This window comes from Ovis canadensis, chromosome X, assembly GCF_042477335.2.
Source record: "Ovis canadensis isolate MfBH-ARS-UI-01 breed Bighorn chromosome X, ARS-UI_OviCan_v2, whole genome shotgun sequence".
NCBI lineage: Eukaryota > Metazoa > Chordata > Mammalia > Artiodactyla > Bovidae > Ovis > Ovis canadensis.
This window is the reverse complement of record NC_091727.1, coordinates 19,343,948-19,366,808: the sequence shown is the minus strand read 5'-3', so window position 1 is coordinate 19,366,808 and position 22,861 is coordinate 19,343,948. Positions and strand designations below refer to the sequence as shown.

General features: G+C 42.3%; 1 protein-coding gene across 6 annotated transcripts in view; it reads left to right on the top strand.

Moving 5' to 3' along the window:
• Window positions 1-22,861, top strand: part of SH3KBP1 (SH3 domain containing kinase binding protein 1) — a 335,566-nt gene that overhangs the window by 172,083 nt on the left and 140,622 nt on the right. For 5 of the 6 annotated variants that reach the window (XM_070291398.1, XM_070291396.1, XM_070291399.1 and 2 more), the window contains 2 exons: window positions 6,369-6,498; window positions 17,984-18,189. In XM_070291398.1, the coding sequence (XP_070147499.1) occupies window positions 6,369-6,498; window positions 17,984-18,189 (336 nt within the window). Of the gene's footprint in view, window positions 1-6,368; window positions 6,499-7,028; window positions 7,089-14,353; window positions 14,429-17,983; window positions 18,190-22,861 lie in introns of all 6 variants that reach the window. The other variant, XM_070291401.1, reaches the window with a different exon arrangement.

Sequence of the window (22,861 nt, the reverse complement as noted above, 5' to 3'; positions counted from 1 at the left end):
CAGCTGTTAACAGGATCTGATATGTAGCTTGAAAGGATAGGACTTTCAAGCATTGCTGAAGGGTGTCTGTAAGAGCTGTACCAGAAACCCTTGCCACTGTCAGGAAAACCATGTGTATATTGCTCTCTCTCTCATTGGATAGCATTTGCTTAAGTCTTAAATATGTATCATATGTATTTTCTTAAGTCATTACCCTATAGGTTTTTTTTTTTGAGGGACCCCTCTCATGTGGAATAGGCTTGTTCTCAGAAGAATAAGGGGAGGGGATAAAAATCAACTTCCTCTCGGTATGGTCCTGCCCAGAGAGGTAATCAGACAAAGAGACGTAGCAATTTGGGGAAAATGTTGACTTGGGCATTTAGAACCTAGATAACACTTGTTTATAGTTGGCACAACCAGCTTTCCATGTTCCCAGATCAACAAGTATAGTTATTTAAAGCAATGAAAATAGAAAATAATGTAGGTATTTATGGCTTCAGAAAGTGGTTCCCTCAAAAATATTTTTCCCCACCAATTCCACAAATAGAAAAAATGTTTTCTAGAAACAATCTGTATTTTTTCAGCAGTATTCAAAAGGTAAAACCATGTCTTAGCACATTTACATAAAGTTCTTAGAAAAGGCAAAACCAATCATAGGTGATAGAAGTCAGATTAGTGTTTGCTTGGAGGCAGATTGACTAGGAAGTAACACAAATTTTTTGGAGCAATAGAAATGCTCTGTATGTTAATAGAAGTATGGATTACATGGGTGTGTGCATGCATTTATCACAACTGTTTGACTTGTACCATTAAGATCTGTACATTTAAATGAATTATGTCTAAATGTAAAAACTTTTTTAAAAGTATCTTGATGGTTTTCTAGCTTAAAAAAATTTCTAAAATATTTCCCCCTACCTCTCACAGGTAGGAGAAATGACTGTTATTGAAATTCTCATTTAATTATTTCTGAATAAATTTTTTAAATTGAGACATGATTGACATATAACTGTACTATGTTAGGTGTACAGCAAAATGATTTGAGATATATATATATATATGTTGCAAAAAGATCTCTCCAGTGATTTTATTTAACATCCATTACTATACATAATTACAGTATTTTTCTTGTGATGAAAACATTTAAGATCTACTCTCCTAGCAATTTTCAAAAATACAGTACAGTGTTATTAATTATATTCACTGTGCTGTGCATTGTTTCTCTTATTTCACTTAGCATAAGGCCTTCAAGGAACAAGAAAAAGCGTAAGCTACTTCCAGAGTTAGTAGAAGAAAAGAAATAACAAAGATCATCAGAAATAAATGAAGTAGAGTCTAAAAAGACAATAGAGAAGATCAAAGGAGCTCAGACCTGGTTTTTGGAAAGATAAAACACAGCTCTTTAGCTAGACTCACCCAGAAAAAAGAACTCCAATAAATAAATCAGAAGTGAAAGAGAAGTTACAACTGATACAACAGAAATATAGATGATCATAAGATGCACATGAGTCTGAGTGAACTCCGGGAGTTGGTGATGGACAGGGAGGCCTGGCGTGCTGCGATTCATGGGGTTGCAAAGAGTCTGACAGGACTGAGCAACTGAACTGAACTGAGCTGAACTGGAGAGACTGTTATGAGCAATTATATGCCAACACATTGGCCAGGCTAGAGGAAATGGATACATTCCCAGAAACATAGAAACTACCAAGTATGAAGTTTTGACAAAAATTTGAGTAATCTTGAGATGTGGGCCTCTCCTTAGAGCTCAACTTGTAACCATGTTTCTTTCTGGAAAGAATGGCAAAACGGCTCTTGAAACAATGACGTACCCAAACACAAGTACCCATTTGCCTGTGAGCCTCGCCCTCCCCCATGCTTCCCTTTTCCTTCACACTCGCCTCTCCAGTGGGCTTTTTAAAAAATTTATTTATTTGGCTGTACCATGTCCTAGTTGTTGCACTGGGATCTTCAGTCTTAAAAGTGGCATGCAGGATCTTAGTGGCAGCATGCGGCTCTTAGCTGTGGTATGTGGGATCTAGTTCCCTGGCCCGGGCCTCATACATTGGAAGCACAGAGTCTTAGCCACTAGACCACTGGGAAAGTCCCCTCCAGTGTACTTCTGACTGAGGTTTGGGTAACAAAGGGCAATTGGATGTGAAAAACTGTAGCAACCCTTAAATGAACCTTTCCTGTCTTGCTGCTTATACCCTGAAGTAGATTTTAGACTTGGTGAATCTGTTGTTCCCCTCCTGGGTACAGTTGAGAGGGAAAACTTCAACAGTGATGTAGGAACTACAGGCATGTCTCAGAGACATTGCAGGTTGGGTTCTAGACCACTGCACTAAAGCAAATATTGCAATAAAGTGAGTTACAGTAATTTTTCAATTTGTAGTACATATGAAAGTTATGTTTATACTATCCTGTAGTCTATTAAGTATGCAATAGTATGATGTCTTAAATTGCTAAAAAAAAATGCTCACCATCATGTGAGCTTTTGGGTCATAGTAGTAACATCAAAGATCACCAGAGATCGGTATAACAAATATGATACTACTGAAAAAGTTTGAAATATTCAAAAATTACCAAAATGTCACACAGAGACATAAAGTGAGCAAATACCATTGGGAAAATGGTGTCGATAGACTTGCTTGAGGCAGGATTGCCACACACCTTCAGTTTGAAAAAAATGCTGTATCTGTGAGGCACAGTGAAGCAACATGCGGTAAAATCGATGCACCTGTGTTCTGAGTAACTGGGGTCACCTCTGTATTCCCAGGCATCCCCTTCAGTGCCTTGAAAATGTTGCTAATGTTTGTACGAGTTGGGGCGCTAGAGATGGAGGTATAATTCTCCCAGCCTCTTCTACAACTTGGAACAGGGCTAAGAGCTGAAAACTAGTTCCATGGGCCTTGAACCCACTTAGAGGCTGGTGACTGTGAAGACTTACGAACTGCAGGGCCCACAGACAGAATGGTCTAAGTGGTTTTACTGCATCTTTCTTTCTCAAACACTGCCATGTAAAGCTGCCCTGCTCCCAGCTCTGGGATACAGCTATGGGCTCCAGAGCTGGCAGGGTTGGTCTTGGAGGTACAAGGGGTTTGTTCTCAGCCTAGAAGCCCAGGCCTGCAGAAGCCTGCTGATACGTGTGTGTTGGTGCAGAGAAGGTTGGTGTCTGTTCCACTTGAATACTTTCTTTGGGAAAGAAATCATAAGCCCTTGGTAACATTCATAATCCTCACTTTATTAAAAATGGATGCATTCCTTTCTCTCTTTAAATATAGAAACATAAGCATAAGCAACCTGATTTCTAAGCAGGTGATGTGCAGACTCTGCATGTTCTACTCTTGTAGAAGATTCTCAAGGATGGAATCTTTGTTTTGTTCACTGATGAATCTGTCCTGAGGTCCTAGGGCAATGCAGAATAGGTGCTCATTAAATATTTGTGAAATTGGGAGGGACACACAGACCTGAGTGTGGTGTTACCTGATTGAGAACAGCGGGCAATATAGTCAGGGTCTCCTGGTCCATTTTGCTCCCCACAGAAGGGAAAATTCCTTTTGTGGATGAATCAGGGCTTCATAGCCCCCATGGAGGATTTCTCCTGGTTGATTTCCCTGCCATCCATTCATTTATCCATCCAACCATTCATGAATGACTGTAATCCTCATGGGCTTCAGTGTCCTCATCTTGCTGTAGGATGGAATATTGCTGAAGAGGGATCCTGTGAGGGTGGGGATCATTTGTCTCCTATCTCTGTCCTGAATCTTGCAACCAGAGCAGTAGTCTGTAGGAGGAAATAGCACTGCGCAGCTCTCTCTGCTGCTGGGTACAGACACGCCCTCCATGGCGCCTGTAATGGGAAGTGTACCCCCCTGGGCGATGAGCAGTGGTTTGATTGTCTGCTCCTCTGTGCGCTGCAAGGCTAATGATAGGCGTCTGCCAGTTCCCTTTTGGCCACTCCTTTCAGACTGTGCTGTGACAGGGCTGCGGGCATATGGGGGTGTGGTGAGGTGAAGACACCCCTGTTTTCCCAGCAGGCAGCCTGCCGAGCCCACACATCAGGAGCACTTCCTTCAGGGATCTCGAGCTGGAGCCGCTTATTACTGGAACGGGGGCATTTTAGATACTGTCAAAGTGAATCAAACAGAATTGGCCCAGCTGCCCTGCGCTGTTGGGGATGGCGACAGGAGCTGCTCATTTGCCGTCCATGCCCTTGGTCTCTCCCTCCTGCCCTGAGATTTCTGGGAGAAAGAAGGTCATTTTATGGTTCCTTATTCAGGACAAACACAAAGGACCCCATGCTACAAATTGTGCAACTGTTTATATTCAGGGTTATGGCAAAGCTTCCTAACCATTCTAATCCTATAAAAAGCTCCTTGAAAGAATAATACGTATCAGTAGAGCTGACATAGAAACATGGAATGAGTTCAGCGGAAATGCTTCAAATGCTGTGATTTGGTATTGAATAGGGACAGTCATGCGTAAGTGCTGTTGTCTGGATTCTTTCCTGAAGATTCTGTGATCACGCAGATGTAATGTCCACTCTGTGAGTCTAGATATCCCAGGAGTTCCCTAACATGTGCTCTAAATTGCATTCTGGTTGTCTCTATTCTGAGGCTCTGTCAGCGGTCCCCTGAATATCTCACACTTCCCTTTTTTCTCCAAGTCTTCCTTTAGCATCCCGGATCTCGATGAGCTCAACTTTGTGTAACACATTTGGTTTGTGCTAGGTCATGGTGTTTTCTTATCTCTTTACCTTGCATTTGCTAGGTTTTGGTCGCTGCCACCCTCTGCCATCTTTAAACCACATGCCCTTTCTAACTTGATTGATTGTCACTTTCTTGAGGGGAAAAAAAAGAACATGTCCTGTACAGTCCTGTGTCCCTAGCCCATAGTGTAGAATCATAATACATCTATTTCTAACACATCAAGCATACCCATCATGCCATTGTACAGATAGGAAAGTCAGGGTTCAGTCAGTAGGAAATCTGAGCGGTCACACAACTGCTAAGTTTCAGAATATGATTTGAACTGGGCTTTTGACTCTTAATTTTCTTTTCTGTTTTAATTATTTAAGCTTTTAAATTATATTTGTTGATTTGAGTAGGTAATACGTGTACATGGTTAAATTTTTTTTTCAAAGTTTCTAGGTCTCTTTCTAGTATACCACACCATTACTGGTAACTGAATACTTCATAGTTCTCAAAATGCTCTGTTATTTTTTTCCAAGAAGCCAGTTCACAATTCTCACTTCTGCTCTTCTGTTAGTGGCTTCATCACAGAAACTTAGGAGGATTTTTTTTAACCCTTCTCTCACTCAGCTCAGCTAGTTGGTTTCTGCAGACCAACAGATCCCTCATAGATCCTCAGATCTGTCCATGCCTTGTTCATTATCGCCCCTCCCCAGATCCAGGCTTCATTCTCCCACCCAGGTCACTGCAGTCTGACTGCCCTCCCTACCTCCCTTCATCCCATATCAGTTCATCTCAGGGTAATCTGAAACCTTCCAGAAACGTACAGAGGGTCCTTCTACCTTCTGATCAAGTTCTTATTCCGTAGATTCTTAAGCAGTTTTTGTTAGGCTGTCTGGTTAGGTTTGGTAATCTGGGAAAGCCATTCTCCGTTTTTAAATACTAGCAATATATGCATAATCTAAAACACATATGGCACAGTCGTAAAGAATCCGCCTGCCAATGCAGGAGATACAAGAGATACGATTTTGATCCCTGAGTCAGGAAGATCCCCTGGAGGAGGAAATGGCAACCCACTCCAGTATTCTTGCCTGGGGAATCCCATGGACAGAGGAGCCTGATGGGCTATAGTCCATGGGGTCACAAAGATATGACAGCATGCACACACATAAAACACATAAGATTACCAAGGGAGCCATTTTGGTATATCAATCTATGTGTACTTGCTTGTTATAATTTCTTATTAATACATTAAATAACGGTCTCCCAGCAGCTGTGATAACTACCACCACTTCAAAGTAGTGATGAGTGCAAACGATATCTTGAAATACCCACAGTATCTATGATGCAATATGAAAATATTATTTGGTTGGTATCAAATCACAGGTTCTTCTCTTAGTCTGGTATGTTACCTATATTTCCAATCAAAGGAGATGGCAAATTTCAGTTGGAGGTTAGTGAAAATGAAGTGTTAATTCTTTTCCACTTGCATTTATAGTTCCTAGGTTAAACCCCGTTCCTGTGCCTGAATCTCAAGGGTCTGTGAGGTCTGCCGTCTCGTTCCCTGTTCCCTTGGAAGCTTTGGGTCCCGCAGCTCTCCCTGCGTGGATTTTGCACTTGGCCCTATACAGATGGGACAGAAAACTGGGAAACACCACGTCTAACCTGAGTCCTGCCTCTGTTCTGTTCACATGTGTGCAGGTAGAAGAAGGATGGTGGGAAGGTGTTCTCAATGGAAAGACTGGAATGTTTCCTTCCAACTTCATCAAGGAGCTGTCAGGGGAGTCGGATGACCTCGGCATTTCCCAGGATGACCAGCTCTCCAAGTCAAGTAAGGAAGTCCTCCCACCGCACAGGAGGGGGTCGGGGCACCCACGGGTGCCTCTGTAGCCTCCCCTCTGTTCCATGGCCTGTGCTAAGTGACTGTGACAGAAGCTCATGAGTATTTTCCTGGCTCTGCTGCCTTAACCCACCATGGTTTAGTAGGTGTATCACTGTAAGTGTGTGACATGCACAGACGCACACTGTTAATAGCTTTGGATAGGTGACTGTCGACCTTCCCACTCCCCCATGGATGGCCCAGGTTGCCGTACCTCTCTATACTCAAGTGTCACTCCCTGCAAGCTGATAATTATTTTTAAGATGAATCAAATGAGATTATTGATATTTCACAGCATCTCTTGAGGAACTTAGAGAAAATGACACACACACACACACACACACACAACATCATTGGTGGGGAGAAGGATGATGTTCAGGACACACGTGGGCCAAGCGAGCTGAGGGTCCAGCCCCACATCAGGTGAGCATGCGTGTCCTACTGCGATGGTGAGAACGAACTCCAGGTCTTTTTCTCTCCAGGGCCTGAAGCTCTCCTCCCTCCAGCTTCTCTGCTGCCCTTTCCAGCTCACGGAGCAAAAGGTCAGGCCGGGGAAGCTTTGTTCTCCCAGTTGCTAACCCAGCTTCCTTATGTGAGCGTCTGTGTCCCTCTTGTGCCGTCTTGAGCCGCAGTCGTGCATGTGAGTGTCGTAGAGGCGCGACTGTGTCACTGAGCTTTGGCACTGGCAGGGGCTGCAGACGTCCCTTCCTAACAAGAAGAGGACAGCTCAGCCCTGTCAAAATAATTGTTTAAATTGCTTTCTTTTCCATTTGGAAAAGTCTGACTTGAGTTTATTTCCCACTTAGTTGTGTCTCTTTTTATTCAACCAGTGGCATGACTGGGCACATCCCCAGTGTGGAGGTAAGCCATTTCTGGAGTCGTGCTAGGGCCACCTCCTTCACTTGGTGTTTCAGTGGCATTGACTGATCGGCTCAATGGCGTCCAAAGTCTGGGGCCCCTACCCCTGAACCTCATTCCATCCTGGGATCTATGATAGGAAAGAGAGGAGCTGATTTGGGGGCAAAGGAAGCATCTTGAGACTCCTACGTTCTCTGGTTTGGGATAAGGCAATTCTCTGCTAACATAGGCCAGCTGATGAGTATGGGCAGGACAGCAGGAAGTATCCTTGACCCCATGAGAGTGGCATTTGCTATGGCTTCCAGATTGCACACAAGAATTCTCAGTGCTATGCTTCTCCTTTCAGACACTGGAATAGTGTTGTGATTGGGTCCTATAATAACAATACTATATCTCAGGGCTATTGTGCATTAGATGGGCTCTTGGAAGGAGGACCAAATCGGGTCATCATAGCATTATTCCTATGGGTAAGTGTGTTATGACTTCCCATGGCAAGAACGTATACAAAGTACCTCACCTATAGAAGACCGTCTATAAATGGTCACCTTCATTGTTAATCATGATTAACCCTTGGGACATCCCTGTTAGTATGTTGAGGCTATTTACACAGCACTTGGTACCGTGCTCACTGAAGCATTCTCTCTACATTTGGAAATTACTTTGAGATTCCTCTACTGATGCAGAAAAGGCGATCTGGAGAGGTATTGGACCACATCTTTGGGAGAACCTTGACCTCTTGGTGTCCTGCCATGTTAGCTGTGCTTCCAGAGCTGGAGCTCAGAGAAGTAATGCCTCCTGTGTTCTTGTAACTGTTGCAATAAACCATCTCCTCTTCCTCCAAGTCAGTAATGTGGATATTTGAACCTGCTTCACTCCTCAGTTCAAAGCACATGGTGCTGGAATTTCTGAGGCAGGAGGTTAGGAGACAGAGTGGAATGGTTTCCCCCAGCCTTTCATCACACGCTCAGAAGGGCTGTTTCTCTCAGAGAGACTGCTGTCCCCAGCACTCTCAATCAGTTAGAAGTCTGCCGTTTCAGGCCTGGGACAGCCTGATAATTCCAGCAGCCATGTTTAGTTTTCATGGGATCTGTCCCTGGTGAGGGGGTTTGAGGCCTCCAGAGAGGCCTGGTTTCCTAACAAGGATGGATGCTTGTGAAAGAAATGCTCGGCTTTGGTAATCTTCCTGTACGTGTAGTTAAGGAGAAGAGGGCCTTTCTCTCCATGTCTTTGGCTGTCCGTATCCATCCATCCCTCCTTCCTTCTTGTCTTCTATTCTTCGTTCAACTTTTATTTAGCCCCTGTTGTTACTAAGATGCTGTACAAGGCACTGAAGACATACAGAGACAAATCAGTTAGGGTCCCTGTCTTCAGTCAGCTCACACTGAGGAAAGAGGGTGCACAGACCAGCGGCAGCTGAGGAAAGGCCCGCAGGTGCTCAGCCAGCCAGGTGTGTGAGGAGCAGTGAGGTTCACAGGCAGAGAGAGCCCAGTCCCAGAGGGATGTAGGGACGATGGTGGTCGTGAAGGGCTTCCGAGGAAAGCAGATGTGATTATCATGTCCCTAGGGCTTGCTAAATTGAGATCATCCCCTGAAAGAGAAATACCATCTCTCAGTGTTCTGACAGGCTGTTCAGTAGCTCTTTACACTGAGATGGTAAAATACATATAATTAGATCAGATCACATGCAGAGATTATGTATATTGGTAGGATTTGTTTACCTGGGAAACTTTGGTTTTAGAGTGAATCTGCTTATTGTCTATCTCCAGGGAATGGAGTTAGTTTCAGGGTACTTTACTTCACAAAAGAAACACCGTTTTGTTTTGAAATAATTGTAGGGTCATAGAAAGTTGCCAAAAAAACCCCACTGTACAGGGAGGTCCCATGAACCCTTTGTGCAGTTTCCCCCAGGGACAATATCTTGTATAGCTGTGATACATGCATATTTACTTTTATCATAGAACTGAGAAAGACAAATGGAGTTAATGCACAAAAGATATCTAGCTTTTTACTCTGGTATGAGCTGAGCTGTAGGTAATAAAGGTCTTTGTTAGACCAGTTAGTTTTCACAGAGATTGCATAATTAATACATGGTTCTGGGGAAAGTCAAACTCAAAATGTTTTATACCATTTTGGTAAATTTTAGGGACCCTAGTGACATCATATAAAAATCTTCTCAATTAAAATGCTAGTAGACATTAGGAGAGGGTTTTTTTTAAGTACAGGTAAAACCTGTATCCTGGTATATATGAAGAAAACTTTGTGTTCGTGTATCCTTATACATCTCTTTGTTATGCACATACACACACCTGCATGTGCAGAAACTCATTTGATATTTGTACTGTTCACATTTCTACTTCTAGAATGTTTTTGGGGATAGTTACTCGGTTGAGTTTTGTCAACCAGTGAATGAGTGCAGTTGAAGAAACATTGCATTATATTTATAAGGAAGTGTGCCAAGACAGCTTGACACATGATATTCAGTAAATGCTTGCTGAATCCTTTCTGACTCTGAGGAGGCGTTTTTAGCTTCGAATGACAGATGCAAATTGCTTGAACTTGCTTTTCTTTAACCCTGATTTTTTTTTTTTTTGGCCACTCCACGTGGCACACAGAACTTCCCTGACCAGAGATCGAACCTGTGCCCCTTGCAGTGAAGCAGGGAGTCTTAACTGCTGGACCACTGGAGAAGTCCTGCCCCCATGTATTTTTGTATATGGTGGTTGGTTTTGAAAATCTGTAAACTTTAGATCTTTATTCAGGGTAATCTAATTTATCAAGGAAAGAGTTGCAGCAATTATATTGGTTGAGATGTTGATTTAGACATTTTATCTTGAATAAGAAAATTAATTGTCAGGTAGTAGCAGAAACTTTCTGCTGTGTATTTAATTTGAAGGCACCTTTACCTTTCATAGAATTCATGAAACCTTAAAGGTGCCATTTCAAAAAGATTTTTATCAACTCTTTATTAGAGAAATCTTCTAATATACACAAATTGAAAGAACAATATGATGAACCCTTGCATACCCGTCACCCAGCTCCAGCAGTTAGCAGGCTGTGGCCAGCTTATTGCAATTATACCACTGTACAATCTTCCCTCATATTATTTTGAAGCAAACCCCAGATATATAATTTCATCCATAAAAATTTCAATATGTCAATAAAAGGATATCTTAAATACTGTTATCACTCCTAATAGTAACAATAATAGTTGTAATGCCTCAAAATAATTACCTATATGGTCAATATTCACTTTTTCCTAATACTCTTCTATTATTTAACACAATCTGTTTGTTTGAATCTGCACCCAAAGAAAGTACATGCAATGTGATTGGTTGGTATGTCTCAAGTCTCTGGATCTCTAGGTTCTTCCTCCATGTCACCTTCTTGTTGAAGAAAGTGGGGTCCTTTGTCATTATTTCCCCACAGCTTGCCTTTTGCTGATTTCATCTCTGCTGCGTCCTTTACTTTGTTGTCCTATAAACTGGTAATTAGATCTAGGGCCTTGATTAGATTCAGATTTGAGAGATTTGGGGGGGTAGGGGTAAAAAGCTGCCTAATAGGTGGTGGTGGACAGTGTATTTGGAAGCTTATAATGTCTGGTTCTTTTTCTTTTTGAATATTAGCCACTGATGATTATCACCCAGATCTCTTCTCTCATTAGGGCTTGCAAAATGGTACCAAACAGGGAGGGTTTTTTGTTTGTTTGTTCGTTTTTTTGAAGAATGAAATAGGCTCCCATGTAAGAGATTAACAGTGAAAAAAATTGATTTTTAAATTAAATTTAAAAAATTAAATTTAAATTAGATTTTTTAAAAACAAAACATCCAAGGGTTTGCAATACTTGTGTGGGCAAAGTCTTATGTCAGGGATGGAAAGGAATTGAGAAATCTAACCTGATGTCAGTATGAACACTAAAGCCCAGTGAGATGGAGTCTTGGGTGTGTCCTGGCTTCTGAGGCCACCATATAGGTGAGCCTTCCTGCCTGTACTTTGCACAATTTAGTTTTGCTTCTCGTATGGCCTATAGTTTACCTTTTAACAGAGCATGTAACAAATTTCAAATCTGAGTAGTTTAATATTTCATCTAATTATCACAGATTATGATGAATTAATTATCTTTTCAGTGACAATTTTGCATATGTAGTATTGACTAAATGATGTGGAATAGAACTGATTATGAATTATATTGATATTATATTATGGTATTAAATTATAATCAGAAAATATCTTGATCTATAAGATTTATTTGGATGTAGAGGCCAAGAAATCCAGATATGACTATTGTCCAATTTCAATTTCATGTATACTTTGTTTGCTTCACATTTAAGATATGTGACTTTCCTATTTCTAACATCTTTTTGATATTATTTAATTTCTTAGAGTATGAAATAATTGTAAAACTAAAAAGCATTCCTGTTTTTCTTTTTAAAGAAAACATTGTTTAGCTACAGAAATGTTTTCAGCTTTTTCCCATAGTTTTTAGAGGGAGAAAGTTTGCATTTTCTTTCTATAACCCTTAATAACCATGATATTTGAGTTTTACTTGGCTTTCTTATTTTCCTAGTTCCTTATTTTTAAATTATAAGTTCAGATACTTTTCACTAAAGTGAAGACAAAGTGAAGCCAAAGACGGCGGCCTTTTAAAACTTAGGCCAAACCACTCCATGATATAGAAATATTTTATTTCATTAGCTGTGAGAAATGGATTACTTAGTGCCCCATGCCTATAAAAACTAAAGCCAGGCTGGTATCCACCATGCTTTGGTATTTGTATACTTTTTTCTTTTTAATATTAAATGATATTTGTTTTGTATATGATGTTCTGGTGGCAGGAAGGAGCAATTAGCAAATTGATGAAATAGAGTTTCAGGCAAAATTAGATGCTAGTGTAAGCATATGATTTTGTGTTGAAATTGAAAAATGGTTCCCCTTTACAGAGTTTTCTGCCTTTGAATACTAATATTTAATAGTAGAGTATCCCCCCACCTCATAAAATAAATAGCATTCACATTCATGGCCTTTCCATGGCCCATCTCTCTTGTTCTTTAGATGGAATGTGTGTGTCCTCACTCACCCCCAGCCCAGGCTCCACTTCAGTCATCTTGCTGCCAGTGGATGGGGGGACCTTTACAGAAGTGCTTGGCCATTCAGAGACAGAAGTGCCATGTCTGCCTCATTGATTCTCGGACTTGGTCCTGGGGAAGAACAAAGGGAGGTTCTCTTGTACTTGGAGGAAATTGAAATACTGAAGTACTTTTTTGAAAATAATTGAAAAAATTGAAGTACTTCATTGAAATACTGATTTCTTTTTTGTGTGTGTAACACCAAGAGGATTGCTGCCATTCAGTTCTTGGATGGGAGGAGTCTGGCTCAGAAGACAGCTGTATTCCTTAGGAGTGGAGTAATGTTACCTTAATGATTGAAGTTAAGCAGGATAAAAATTCACCCAAATAAAAACCAGCCACTGTTAATTGCTCCACTTTGTCATCAAGTCCTCAAGAGCTACAAGTCTAACGAAGAACATCTAAAACACTTGTTTCTTTGATTACCCTATGTAGCCAGTGATTTGAATGTCTAAGTTTTCGCTTTAGTTAGTTGGAGCACATCTGTCAAAAAGGGCAGATTTTAAAGCAGTGGTGTACCTCCATGTCTATAGGACACAGAAATTGGCAATACCTGATTCCATTTAATTTGTTGATCTGATCAGTTACAGTTCCTTTCATGTGTTAGGAGTGACATGGCCCAGAAGTTGACATGATGGTCCCTAATGGGGTTTCCCATTTTCCTAGAGTGTTTCTAAAAAGTGAGACAAGTTGCTTTCTGTCACTCAGTTTTCCTCTCTGCCTCTCTGTAAATGTAGCCTACCTTTTCATCCTTCGAACTTATTATGAGGGAGCTATAACAATATCTTCTTATGAGGGAGCTATGTGGTCTCCAGTTCGATATTTAGCTCACAACCATAATAGGACCTGTTTCTTGGATGACTTAGAGTAATGTATATATTGTTTGTCTTTATTAAACCATTTTACCTCCTAATGTAGGGGGTGTGTGTGTTTGTGTGTGTGTTCGTCCACTCAGACTGGGGCAGAGTATGTGTAGTCTATGTACTTACTCGTGATTCCAGAGAGATTTGGGCTTTAGCCATGTGCCCAGTCTTATGCTATTTGTTAACTTCTACTTGTAACAACAAAAAAGGAGATAGTTTGACACTGGGTGAGTCCTATGTCCTCATGCTTAAGTGCAGTCTCATGACTGATATGGCAAACCTCAATTAAGGTGGTTTAAAGAAATAGGGTTTTCTGGCATCTTTGATGCTAAGCAGCAAACCCCTTACATCAACATGGAAGTCACGATTGGTTTCCAACCTCATTGATAAAAACCCGTTTCTAGAATTCTAGTACATTTTCTTGCTTAAAGGTACTAAGAATGAAAAATCTTTTAAAAAGGATTCTGTGCCTTGTTTAGATTCTTGGGGTCATGAGTATCAGTTTGTATCATCCTGGGCTCTAGGGGTAGAAGATAAAAGATAATGGACCAAAATCTATATTCTGTTTGAGTCACACTCTGCAAAGAGAAGATTGAGTTACCTAAGGAATCTGATTGGTTAGATTTCCTCTGGTTAATTGAGATTTTCCTGTCCTTGAGGTGTAATGTGGAAGTGGCTTCCAGGTTTAAATTGGGCATAATCCACATGCCAGGCATTCAGAGAGGTGAGCCCCAGTTCTGGGGTTCATTGCCATCATGGTTGCATGGGGACTTTGGGCTCATTCTATAACATTCTTAAACTCTGCCTTTATGATTTCTAATTAATTTTGTGGATGAAGCTTAAAGTGGATTCATTGAAGACAAGTTCAGTTAAAGACTCTCCTTCTTCCTTCTTTTGCCATCACTTGCTCCCCCTCCCCCCTCTTGTTTTTCTCTCCCCTTCTCTTTTCTCATTCACTGTCAGGAAAGACTACCTTTGAAGGGACAATTCTGTACCGAGCTGCACCGGGAAAGACGGAGGGCCACAGACGCTATTACAGTGAGTGACCTTAACAGCAGGAGGCATTTGTAAAGATAAGATCTGGGTACTTGTGTTTTTTGATGCAGCTGCACTCCCCTGAGCTGCTCATGCTTCTGCCAAGTGTCTGTGAATTTCTCAGCCAAGGACATGGACTTATTTGCCTGAGATAAGTGCTGTCTCCTTGGTGTGTGCTGCAGGAGCATTCCCATCACCGGCCCCCAGCGCTGCCTTGTTTGCTTTGTGCCTCTGTCATGTGTGTGACATGCGTGCATGAACCATGCGTGCAGAGAAGGGATCCGTAACACTGGTCATGGCATATGTATTTGTCCCAGTATCTGCACCTCTGGAGTGGTGTAAGATGGCTTCTCATGGAGATGTCAACCCTTTGTGGTTATTGCTTTTACTGAGTGGGTCAATCAGTAAGGCATTGCCTCATTGCGCGGTTCAAAGAAGTAAGAAGTGGGCATGAACAGTCCATGCCAGAAATGATATTTTGCTTTGCTCATTCAGCCAATCACCACACGGCAGACTTCTTTTTGTCAGGACCAGGGTGTAGCCTTTGGTGCAGTGGAAAGAAAGCTGCCAAAAGTTGAGGGGATGGAGATAAATGAGATTGATGAATGAATCTCATGAAGTTCTTAGAATGGGCCTGCCACACAGTAAGCACTAGACATGTGAGCGTAAAACTGAAAGTAAATAGAAATGGCTCACGGATTTGAATTGATTAGTGCTGGAATATTAAGGGAATTATTGACAATGACTTTTCTGTAATTCAGCCAATTATATGAGCGGCCATAGCAAACCTGAGGAAGCTTTGTTCTTTTCTCACGGCCAAGGAAAATCATCTGCCTTAGTGTGCATACGTACATATGTGTACATAAAGACGTATACACATATGTGTGCATAGAGATGTATACATGACTATGAAAGAGAAGGTTCTGGCATGAACTCCAGAGCCAGGCTTCTCAAACTGTCTGCAGCAAAGTGTTCTTTGATTTCCATCCCCCTGCGGACAGATAACCTGGTCCTGCGGGACGTGCCTTCACTGCGCATGTGCTGCACCTCTTGCGCCTCCCTGTGGGAGCAGACGGACCAAGGCTGGTCTGTGCTCCATTCACATAGACAAGTCTGTGGGCCACACGTCTGGAAGTCACACCAGCACACACTGCTATAAGTGTTTCTGTGCACAGACACTTTCTGTGCTTGGTACCCAGTGTTTCAGTAACGAACCCTTCATGACCTGGCCCCAGTTCACAGACCACACTTTGGGTTCCCTTGCCCTTGGGTGTCATGTGGCATATTTTACACAGTAGTGTGTGTTACGAGCACCAGTGACCAAAAGATACAGCACCAAACAGACGTGAACATGAAAAGCCACCTTTCTTTCCCACCAAAGGGAAGGACTAGATTTTGGGGTTTTTCATCAATCTAAATATTCAGCTATTTAACTTGTATCATACTGGAAAGTGATAGAAGCAGGCTGCCAGAATTTCTGGAAGACAGATCTGCCGTGTGTTTCCTTCCCAGCCCATGCTTGTGTGGTTGAATGACCCTGCAACCTCTCGCTGTGTAACATGAAGAGTATTTCTCAGAGTAACTAATGCACAGTTATTAAGGTGAGCCCAGAAGGTGGCAAATCCCTAAAACCAGAAGCTCAGTGAAATCAGGATGCCAGTGGTTGAAAATATTATGTTTCTAGGTAATGAGGAATGATAAAAAGAATCCTTCAAATTCTTTTCTTTGAAAAAACGGTAACAGCCTTGCCCTATTCCCTTTGCCCTGCTGCCTTCTGCTGGTGGTGGTTGAGGGGCAGGGTGGAGGCACGATGGTGGTTTCTATTCACTAACCGTTTCTTTATTCCACTCTCAAATGCTTCTTTCCAAACCAGAAAAGAATATACAAGCCATTTATCACACAGAAAGAATCCATACGGCAAAATGAGAACATGTTAAAGGGGAAATGACATAATATTTAGACTCCGAAATTATATCTCCAGCAGGGATATTTCCCAAAACAATGAACAGATAAACACATGAATGGATAGCTAATCCAGGGAGGTTCTCCATGTTTGCACACTTGCATCCAGGCCTGTAAATTGCAGCTGACCCCCTTGTTGTGGGCTGTTCCTTATTCTTATGCCCTCTGTTCTTGCTCATAAGTGCTGTTCTTTAGTTAATTAAAATGTACACCTGGGATCTTCCTCATTCCTGCCCCCCTCTTCTTGGCTTATAATTACTGTTTTATTGAAAATAGCAGCAACAACAAACACAGCCATTGTTTAAAAGATTTGATTTTGAAACATGTTAGTGATTTTTAATGACCTTTCTGTATTTTTCTGTTTTCATTTAACAGTTTCTTCCTGCACTGAGACTTGTCTGTATGAATGACTTCGACATTTTATGACAGTTTATGCAAGCAGTGATTTGGTGTATCTTTCTTAGGTACTAGGAGGCCACCTTACCTGTAGGAAGATAATGCACAGTGTGGCTAATAGAGAACTAGAGCATCATTGTCATCAGCAGATACATAGTCAATGTTCAGGGGCTATTCTGTACATCTCGAGTCTTTGAGAGACAGGCTTAATGGTAGACTTTTCATAAAATTTCCTTTGGTTCTTGTCCTTTGATGCCATGACTAATGTACTGGCCATCAAAGTAAGAATGTACACTCAGAAATTAACTAGAAACAAATAGGCTCTTCCTTTTAGGAACATGATTGTGGGCAGAGCCTGGGGAAAGAGGAATCTGGGGAGGTAAGTGTCCACGCTGTCTTACTGATAACAGTTTGACTGTAGGAAGTCCAAGGAAAGGTGTCATGTCCCCAGCGTTCTTCTTTGGAAAGGAGTTCAGCTTCAGGGAAACATTGGTGTTAAGGGAGTGAAGAAGAGCTGGAGGCGTGGGGCATTCTGGCCTCCCACAAGGCAGCTTCCTTTCCTTCTTTAACAAATACAATCATCTTGCCAGTGAAAGCGTTCCAATGTCAAGTTTGGTTTAGTGCTTTCCTAGAGAAGCATGTCTGTGTGCATTTATTCCTTGTAAAGCCATCCAGAGATTTAATTCTTTGGCAGTCATAATTTTGTGTGGTTTCTTTAATTGCTAATTTGTTTAAATGGCTTTTAGCTTTACAGTTTCCCTTTAGGAAATGTTACTTTCGTTGCTAATTGCTAATTGACATGTCATAAAGATAGGAGGTACAGTATGTGGTATTGACTGGGTGGGGAGGCGAGGAGGGGGCAGGAAAGGTTGTTACTGCATAGACTGCACAAAAACAAATTTGGCTAAGAACCAGGCTCTGGAGGAAAAGAGGTGACATGCCACATTGACAGAGGCATCTGCTTTGAAATTGGATGTTCTGAAAAGTGTTGATTTGCTTCTTAAAATTCAAGGCTGGGGAGGTGGAACAAAACTCAGAGCCACCTCCCTGCAACATCCTTACACACTAAATGAACAATGGCAACGCGAGTTATCCTGTACCCTGTGATACTTGGAGCAGTGGTTCCTGGTTGGCTATGAGGTGCTTCATGGCTGTGGCTGATTTCTGAGCTCTTTCTTTCCCCATCCCCGCTCTTGACAGGTTTAAGGGAAACCACAGGCTCCGAGAGTGACGGGGGTGACTCAAGCAGTACCAAATCTGAGGGTGCCAACGGCACAGTCGCAACAGCTGCCATCCAGCCGAAGAAAGTCAAGGGAGTGGGCTTTGGAGATATTTTCAAAGACAAGCCAATAAAGCTAAGACCAAGGTCGATTGAAGTAGAAAATGACTTTCTGCCGGTGGAAAAGGTATGTTTGACAGTTTGTTTTATTTCCACATAACATCCTGTATCCAAAAGTTACCTTGTAGGGCTTGGCGTCTAAGATGTCCTGTGCCTCTCTTGGGCTCTCGTTGTCCTTGTGTGCAGCTCACCTTCTATATGAGGACAGCTTTTAAAAAGGCTCATGCTCTACTTTACTGTTGCTTTTCTTACCAATCTCCTGTCTATGGAACGTTTCTCAGGGTGACTTTTCCCATAGACCAGCCCTTCTCGGTTTTCTCTGGAGAAAAGCCACTCACGCCTGGTCTCAGCTAAACACATGACCTTGATACTTTTCAGGCAGCCACCAGTCTCTCTCCTCTCCTGGAATGTTTCTCTGGTGCTTTGTGCTGGGGCATGTTGACTGCTTCTGCACTAGAGAAAGGGGTTGTGCATTTTTTTCTCAAGGTCTTTGGTGCAAATGATTTCAGACTGCCACCAGGAAGTCTCCTGCGTGCATGAATGGCGGAGATGGCCCTCTCTGCGAGTGCCTGGGTCTTTCCCGTCAGGGAGCTGGCTGTTTTGTCCTGCCCCTGGTTCTGGGTTGGTAAAAGGCAGACAGCGTGCTGCTGCTGACTATTCGGTTGCCACAGCAACACACCCCGAGCCGTCATGCTTGTGGCTGTCAGTGACGTCTACTGTGGTACACTTCTAAGCATCATAGCCTTGCTTAGGATTTGATAAATACTGTGGAATTTTCCAGATTGTAATAAGCTACACTCCTGCTGTGCTTAAGGAATGTTTGTTAATTTGATTTAGTGCTGAAATTTTTTCTTTGACGTTTGTGCCAGCAGGCTTGGGGGATGGGGTATTGGCAACATCGCTACTGCAGGTTTACCCACAGCTTTTAAGGGTTTTCCATTTTTCAGTGAGATGAATTTTTGAAAGTTGCATCATCTTCTGCAGCTGTAGAACTTCCACCCACCTCCCTCCCTCCATCCACCAGCAACTTAGCCTGGTGTCATCATGCATTAGAAACAAAATCTGGAAAGGAAACTTTTTGGACACTTAAACATCCTGAGAAATGAGTAAGACAGAAAGGACAGACACTTAAAAATGAAGACTGTTTCATTTAAATTCTTTCGTGGAAACTTCTCTTATACACTATTGTTTCCTTCAGTAATCAATTTGGTGTTTCTCAAGATCTGAAAACTATTTAGTATCCCAGCTTGTGAGCTCATTTCTGTTCAACACAGTCACTTTCAGATTCCAGGAGATATTTACAAAAAAGCAAGTTCCCATCTTGGGAAGGAACAATGAATACAGGTTTTTCTTCATTTTATTCAAGTGGTCGAAATGAGCATGATCATTGACTCTGTCAGTGAACAGTTAATTCCTTGTTTGTTTCATGATTCTTGGTCTTATTCTTCTCTGTGTAAAAGCACATTGTGTGTGTGTAATCAGTGACAAATATAATATTCTCAGGTTTGTATCTCAGCACATGTCCTCTGAGCCCCACAGCCAGCCACAAGTCCAGCTGCCAACTTGAATATCTCCACTTGAAGTTCTTAAATTCTTTTTATATAAGATAAATTCTTATATAAGACAATTTTATATAAGATAAATTCTCATCTATCTCAGCCATACATATACATGTATCCATTCTTCCCAAACTCCCCTCCCATCCAGGCTGCCACATAACATTGAGGAGAGTTCTCTGTGCTGTACGGTAGGTACTTGTTCGTTATCCATTTTAAGTATAGCAGTGTAACACACCATTTATGTACAGAGAAATCTCACTGGCTACTGAACTCCTGAAATGCTGGAAAAAAATTTAATCGTATTTTTTTTTTATTCATGGCCAAGTTTGTGGCAAATTAACAAGAACAACTGAAGGCAGATTGGGAAAAAGTCACTTGCAGTTCTGAAATTCTTATCACCTTGTCCAGGTCGGAACTCATCCTCTTCCCTCTCAAATCACTCTGCCCACAGCCTTCCCATCTCAGTTGAGGGCAGTGCCGCTCCCCTCCCATCACTTGAGAGAAAAGCACTGGGGTGGTCTCTCCCTCCCCTCGCTCCCTCACATCCCATGGCTGATCCATCAGCAGCCCCACCCGCGTTGCCTCCTAAGCGTGTCTGGCGCCTTCATCAGCTCTGGTCTCACCATCACTGCGGTGGCCTCTAATTGGTCTCCCTCCCCTACAGCCTAGTGTCAGTGTCGAACCCAGGGTCATGCCACTCTTTTCAAACACCTGTAGAGGCTCCCCTGTGGACCAAAGTGGGAGTCTTCCTCACAGCCCAGGAGCTAGGCTGACCTGAAGCCCATGGCCACTCGGACCTCTCTGCTCACTGCTCTTTCCCCGCTTGCTCACTTGCAGCCCTCTGGTTCCTGCTCACACATCCCATGTGTGCTCCCGCTTGGCGGGCCTCTGCCTGGACACTGTTGCCATCTGCGCCCCCAGCTGCCTGCCCCTCCTCCCCGATGCCCCACCATTCAGGAACCTGCCCCCTTGGCCCCTCCTGCACTGCACTTTCTGTTTTCCCTAGCACGCGCACCCTTCTGACATAATGTTTATCTTGTATTATGTGTATTCTTTGTTCACTGATGTGTGTAATGTGCTTAGAACAGTGTGTGGCACATGGTAGATGCTCAGTATTAGTTACAGGAATAATATTAAAACTAGCACTTTAGAGATTACAGACATCTATGAAATGAGGCGATTGTGTAACAGATATATAGTCAGAAATATAGTAGTTGTATGGTTCGCTACATCTTTGTGAAGCAAGATTTACTGCATTGGTCTTACAGACATGAAATGTTAACTTCATCAGAGTAATACACACACACACACACACAGCGTGTGTGTGCATCTTGATTCGTGGTTTGTTTGTGGAATGAAACCATGTGCTGGCAGCTCCCTTAGCCTGCTTCTCATTGTGAAGTCTCTGGGGGAAACGTAAACTTCCCAGCCTGTTTTACTGGCAGCGGACAATTTTTACAGCATCTAAGAGGATTTAAAACTCTCTCCACCCCCTGTTGTTGGTGCCATGGATAGTTCCATAGATTTATGGTTCCATTATGTTATTGCACAACCTGGCGTGGGAGCCCATGAGTGTGATGATGTTTTACTAGTGTACAACCTGGTTCTCATCGCTTTTGAGATAGTTCTGCGCCAAAGATTTATGTTTAAGGAAGAAAGTTTCCTTTGAGAGTTGAGCTCACTGTTTCAGGTTTGCAGAAGCACAGACTGGATCTCATGTGACGGCATCTGTGTTCAGTGAAGCACAAGCGGGTCTTCCACTTAGGCTGGGGCAGTTGACCTTCAGACATGACTGGTTTGATAACTTACATGAGGGGAAAAAAAGGACTATGATGATTGTTAACAGCTGCGAGCATTCTAGTGTGCTTTCTGTTCAAGTGTGAGAAGTTCTAAGATCTACTTTTCTGAGTCAGTTGAAAATTATGTGTTTATTTTACCTGGGCTTGAATCTGTATCACCCTACCCGGAGTGGTTGAATGCTGATGATTAAACACCAGGAGAGAGGTACTGGTGTAGCTTTAACACCCACCCATAACAACAAGGAAATAATTCGTATTCTTGCTTCTCTTATTGAACGATAAGGAAGGACCCCAGTTATGAACCTTTTTAACACTACCAGTTGTGAATATGCCTGTGAATGATGTGTTTAATGCACCACTTAACCAAAATATGTATAGATGAAAAGATTTAATGTCTGGGATTTGACTTCCAGTAAGTTGGAAGATGGAAGAGTGGCTGAGGCACAGAGGAAACCAGATTGGTTATGAGTTGATAATTGTTGAGACTAGGTGGTGCATACATGGGGCCGCAGGATGCCGTGCTCTGTTTTGGTACATGTTGGAAATTTCCTCTGATAAAGGTTAAAAAAAAAACTTGGGGGAAAGTGTACCATTTAAACTCAGCCCAGAGCTAAATATGTGTTATATCAAAAACAGTGGAAAATACGGTGTGGCTAAAGGTGAACTAAGTTAAATATCATAAGATTAGAAAGGTGTGGTACCATTGTCCTAGCTGATTGACCTTTACAAGCTGACTTCGCCTCAGTTGGACCATCTGTAAAATGGGAATACTCTTTATACCTATCCTACTTCGTGTGTGCATATGTGTGTGTGTGTTCAGTTGCCACATGCTGTCCAACTCTCTGTGACCCTCATGGACTGTAGCTCACTAGCTCCTCTGTCCATGGGATTTTCCAAGCAGGAAAACTGGAATGGCTTGCCATATCTTACTCCAGGGGATCTCCCTGGATCAGGGATGGAACCCACATCTCCTGCATTGGCGGGTGAATTCTTTTCCATTGCACCACCAGGGAATCATAGGACTTTTAAAAAATGCTATATAGCTGAAAATACTTGGGAAATGTAAATGTAACTCATTTCAGGTAGTATTTATTGGGTATTCACTATACGCTCAGCACTGGGGATACAGTGGTAAATAAGAACAGGTCACTGCCCATCAGGGAGCTGCAGAAAAGTAAACAAGAAGAATAACGCAGCGTGGGGAATGCCATGACCAGGCTGAGAACATGTGCTGCGCTGCAAGAAGCCTTGGGCGTGGCAGGAAGTGGTGAGTGGTTAGGGAGGCTGGAGAGTGTGTATTCCCGTGTGTCTGTGTGTACCTACTTCCTAGAGGAAGTGATGTTTAGGCTGAGAACCGTGGGTCCAGTACACATTCATTAGG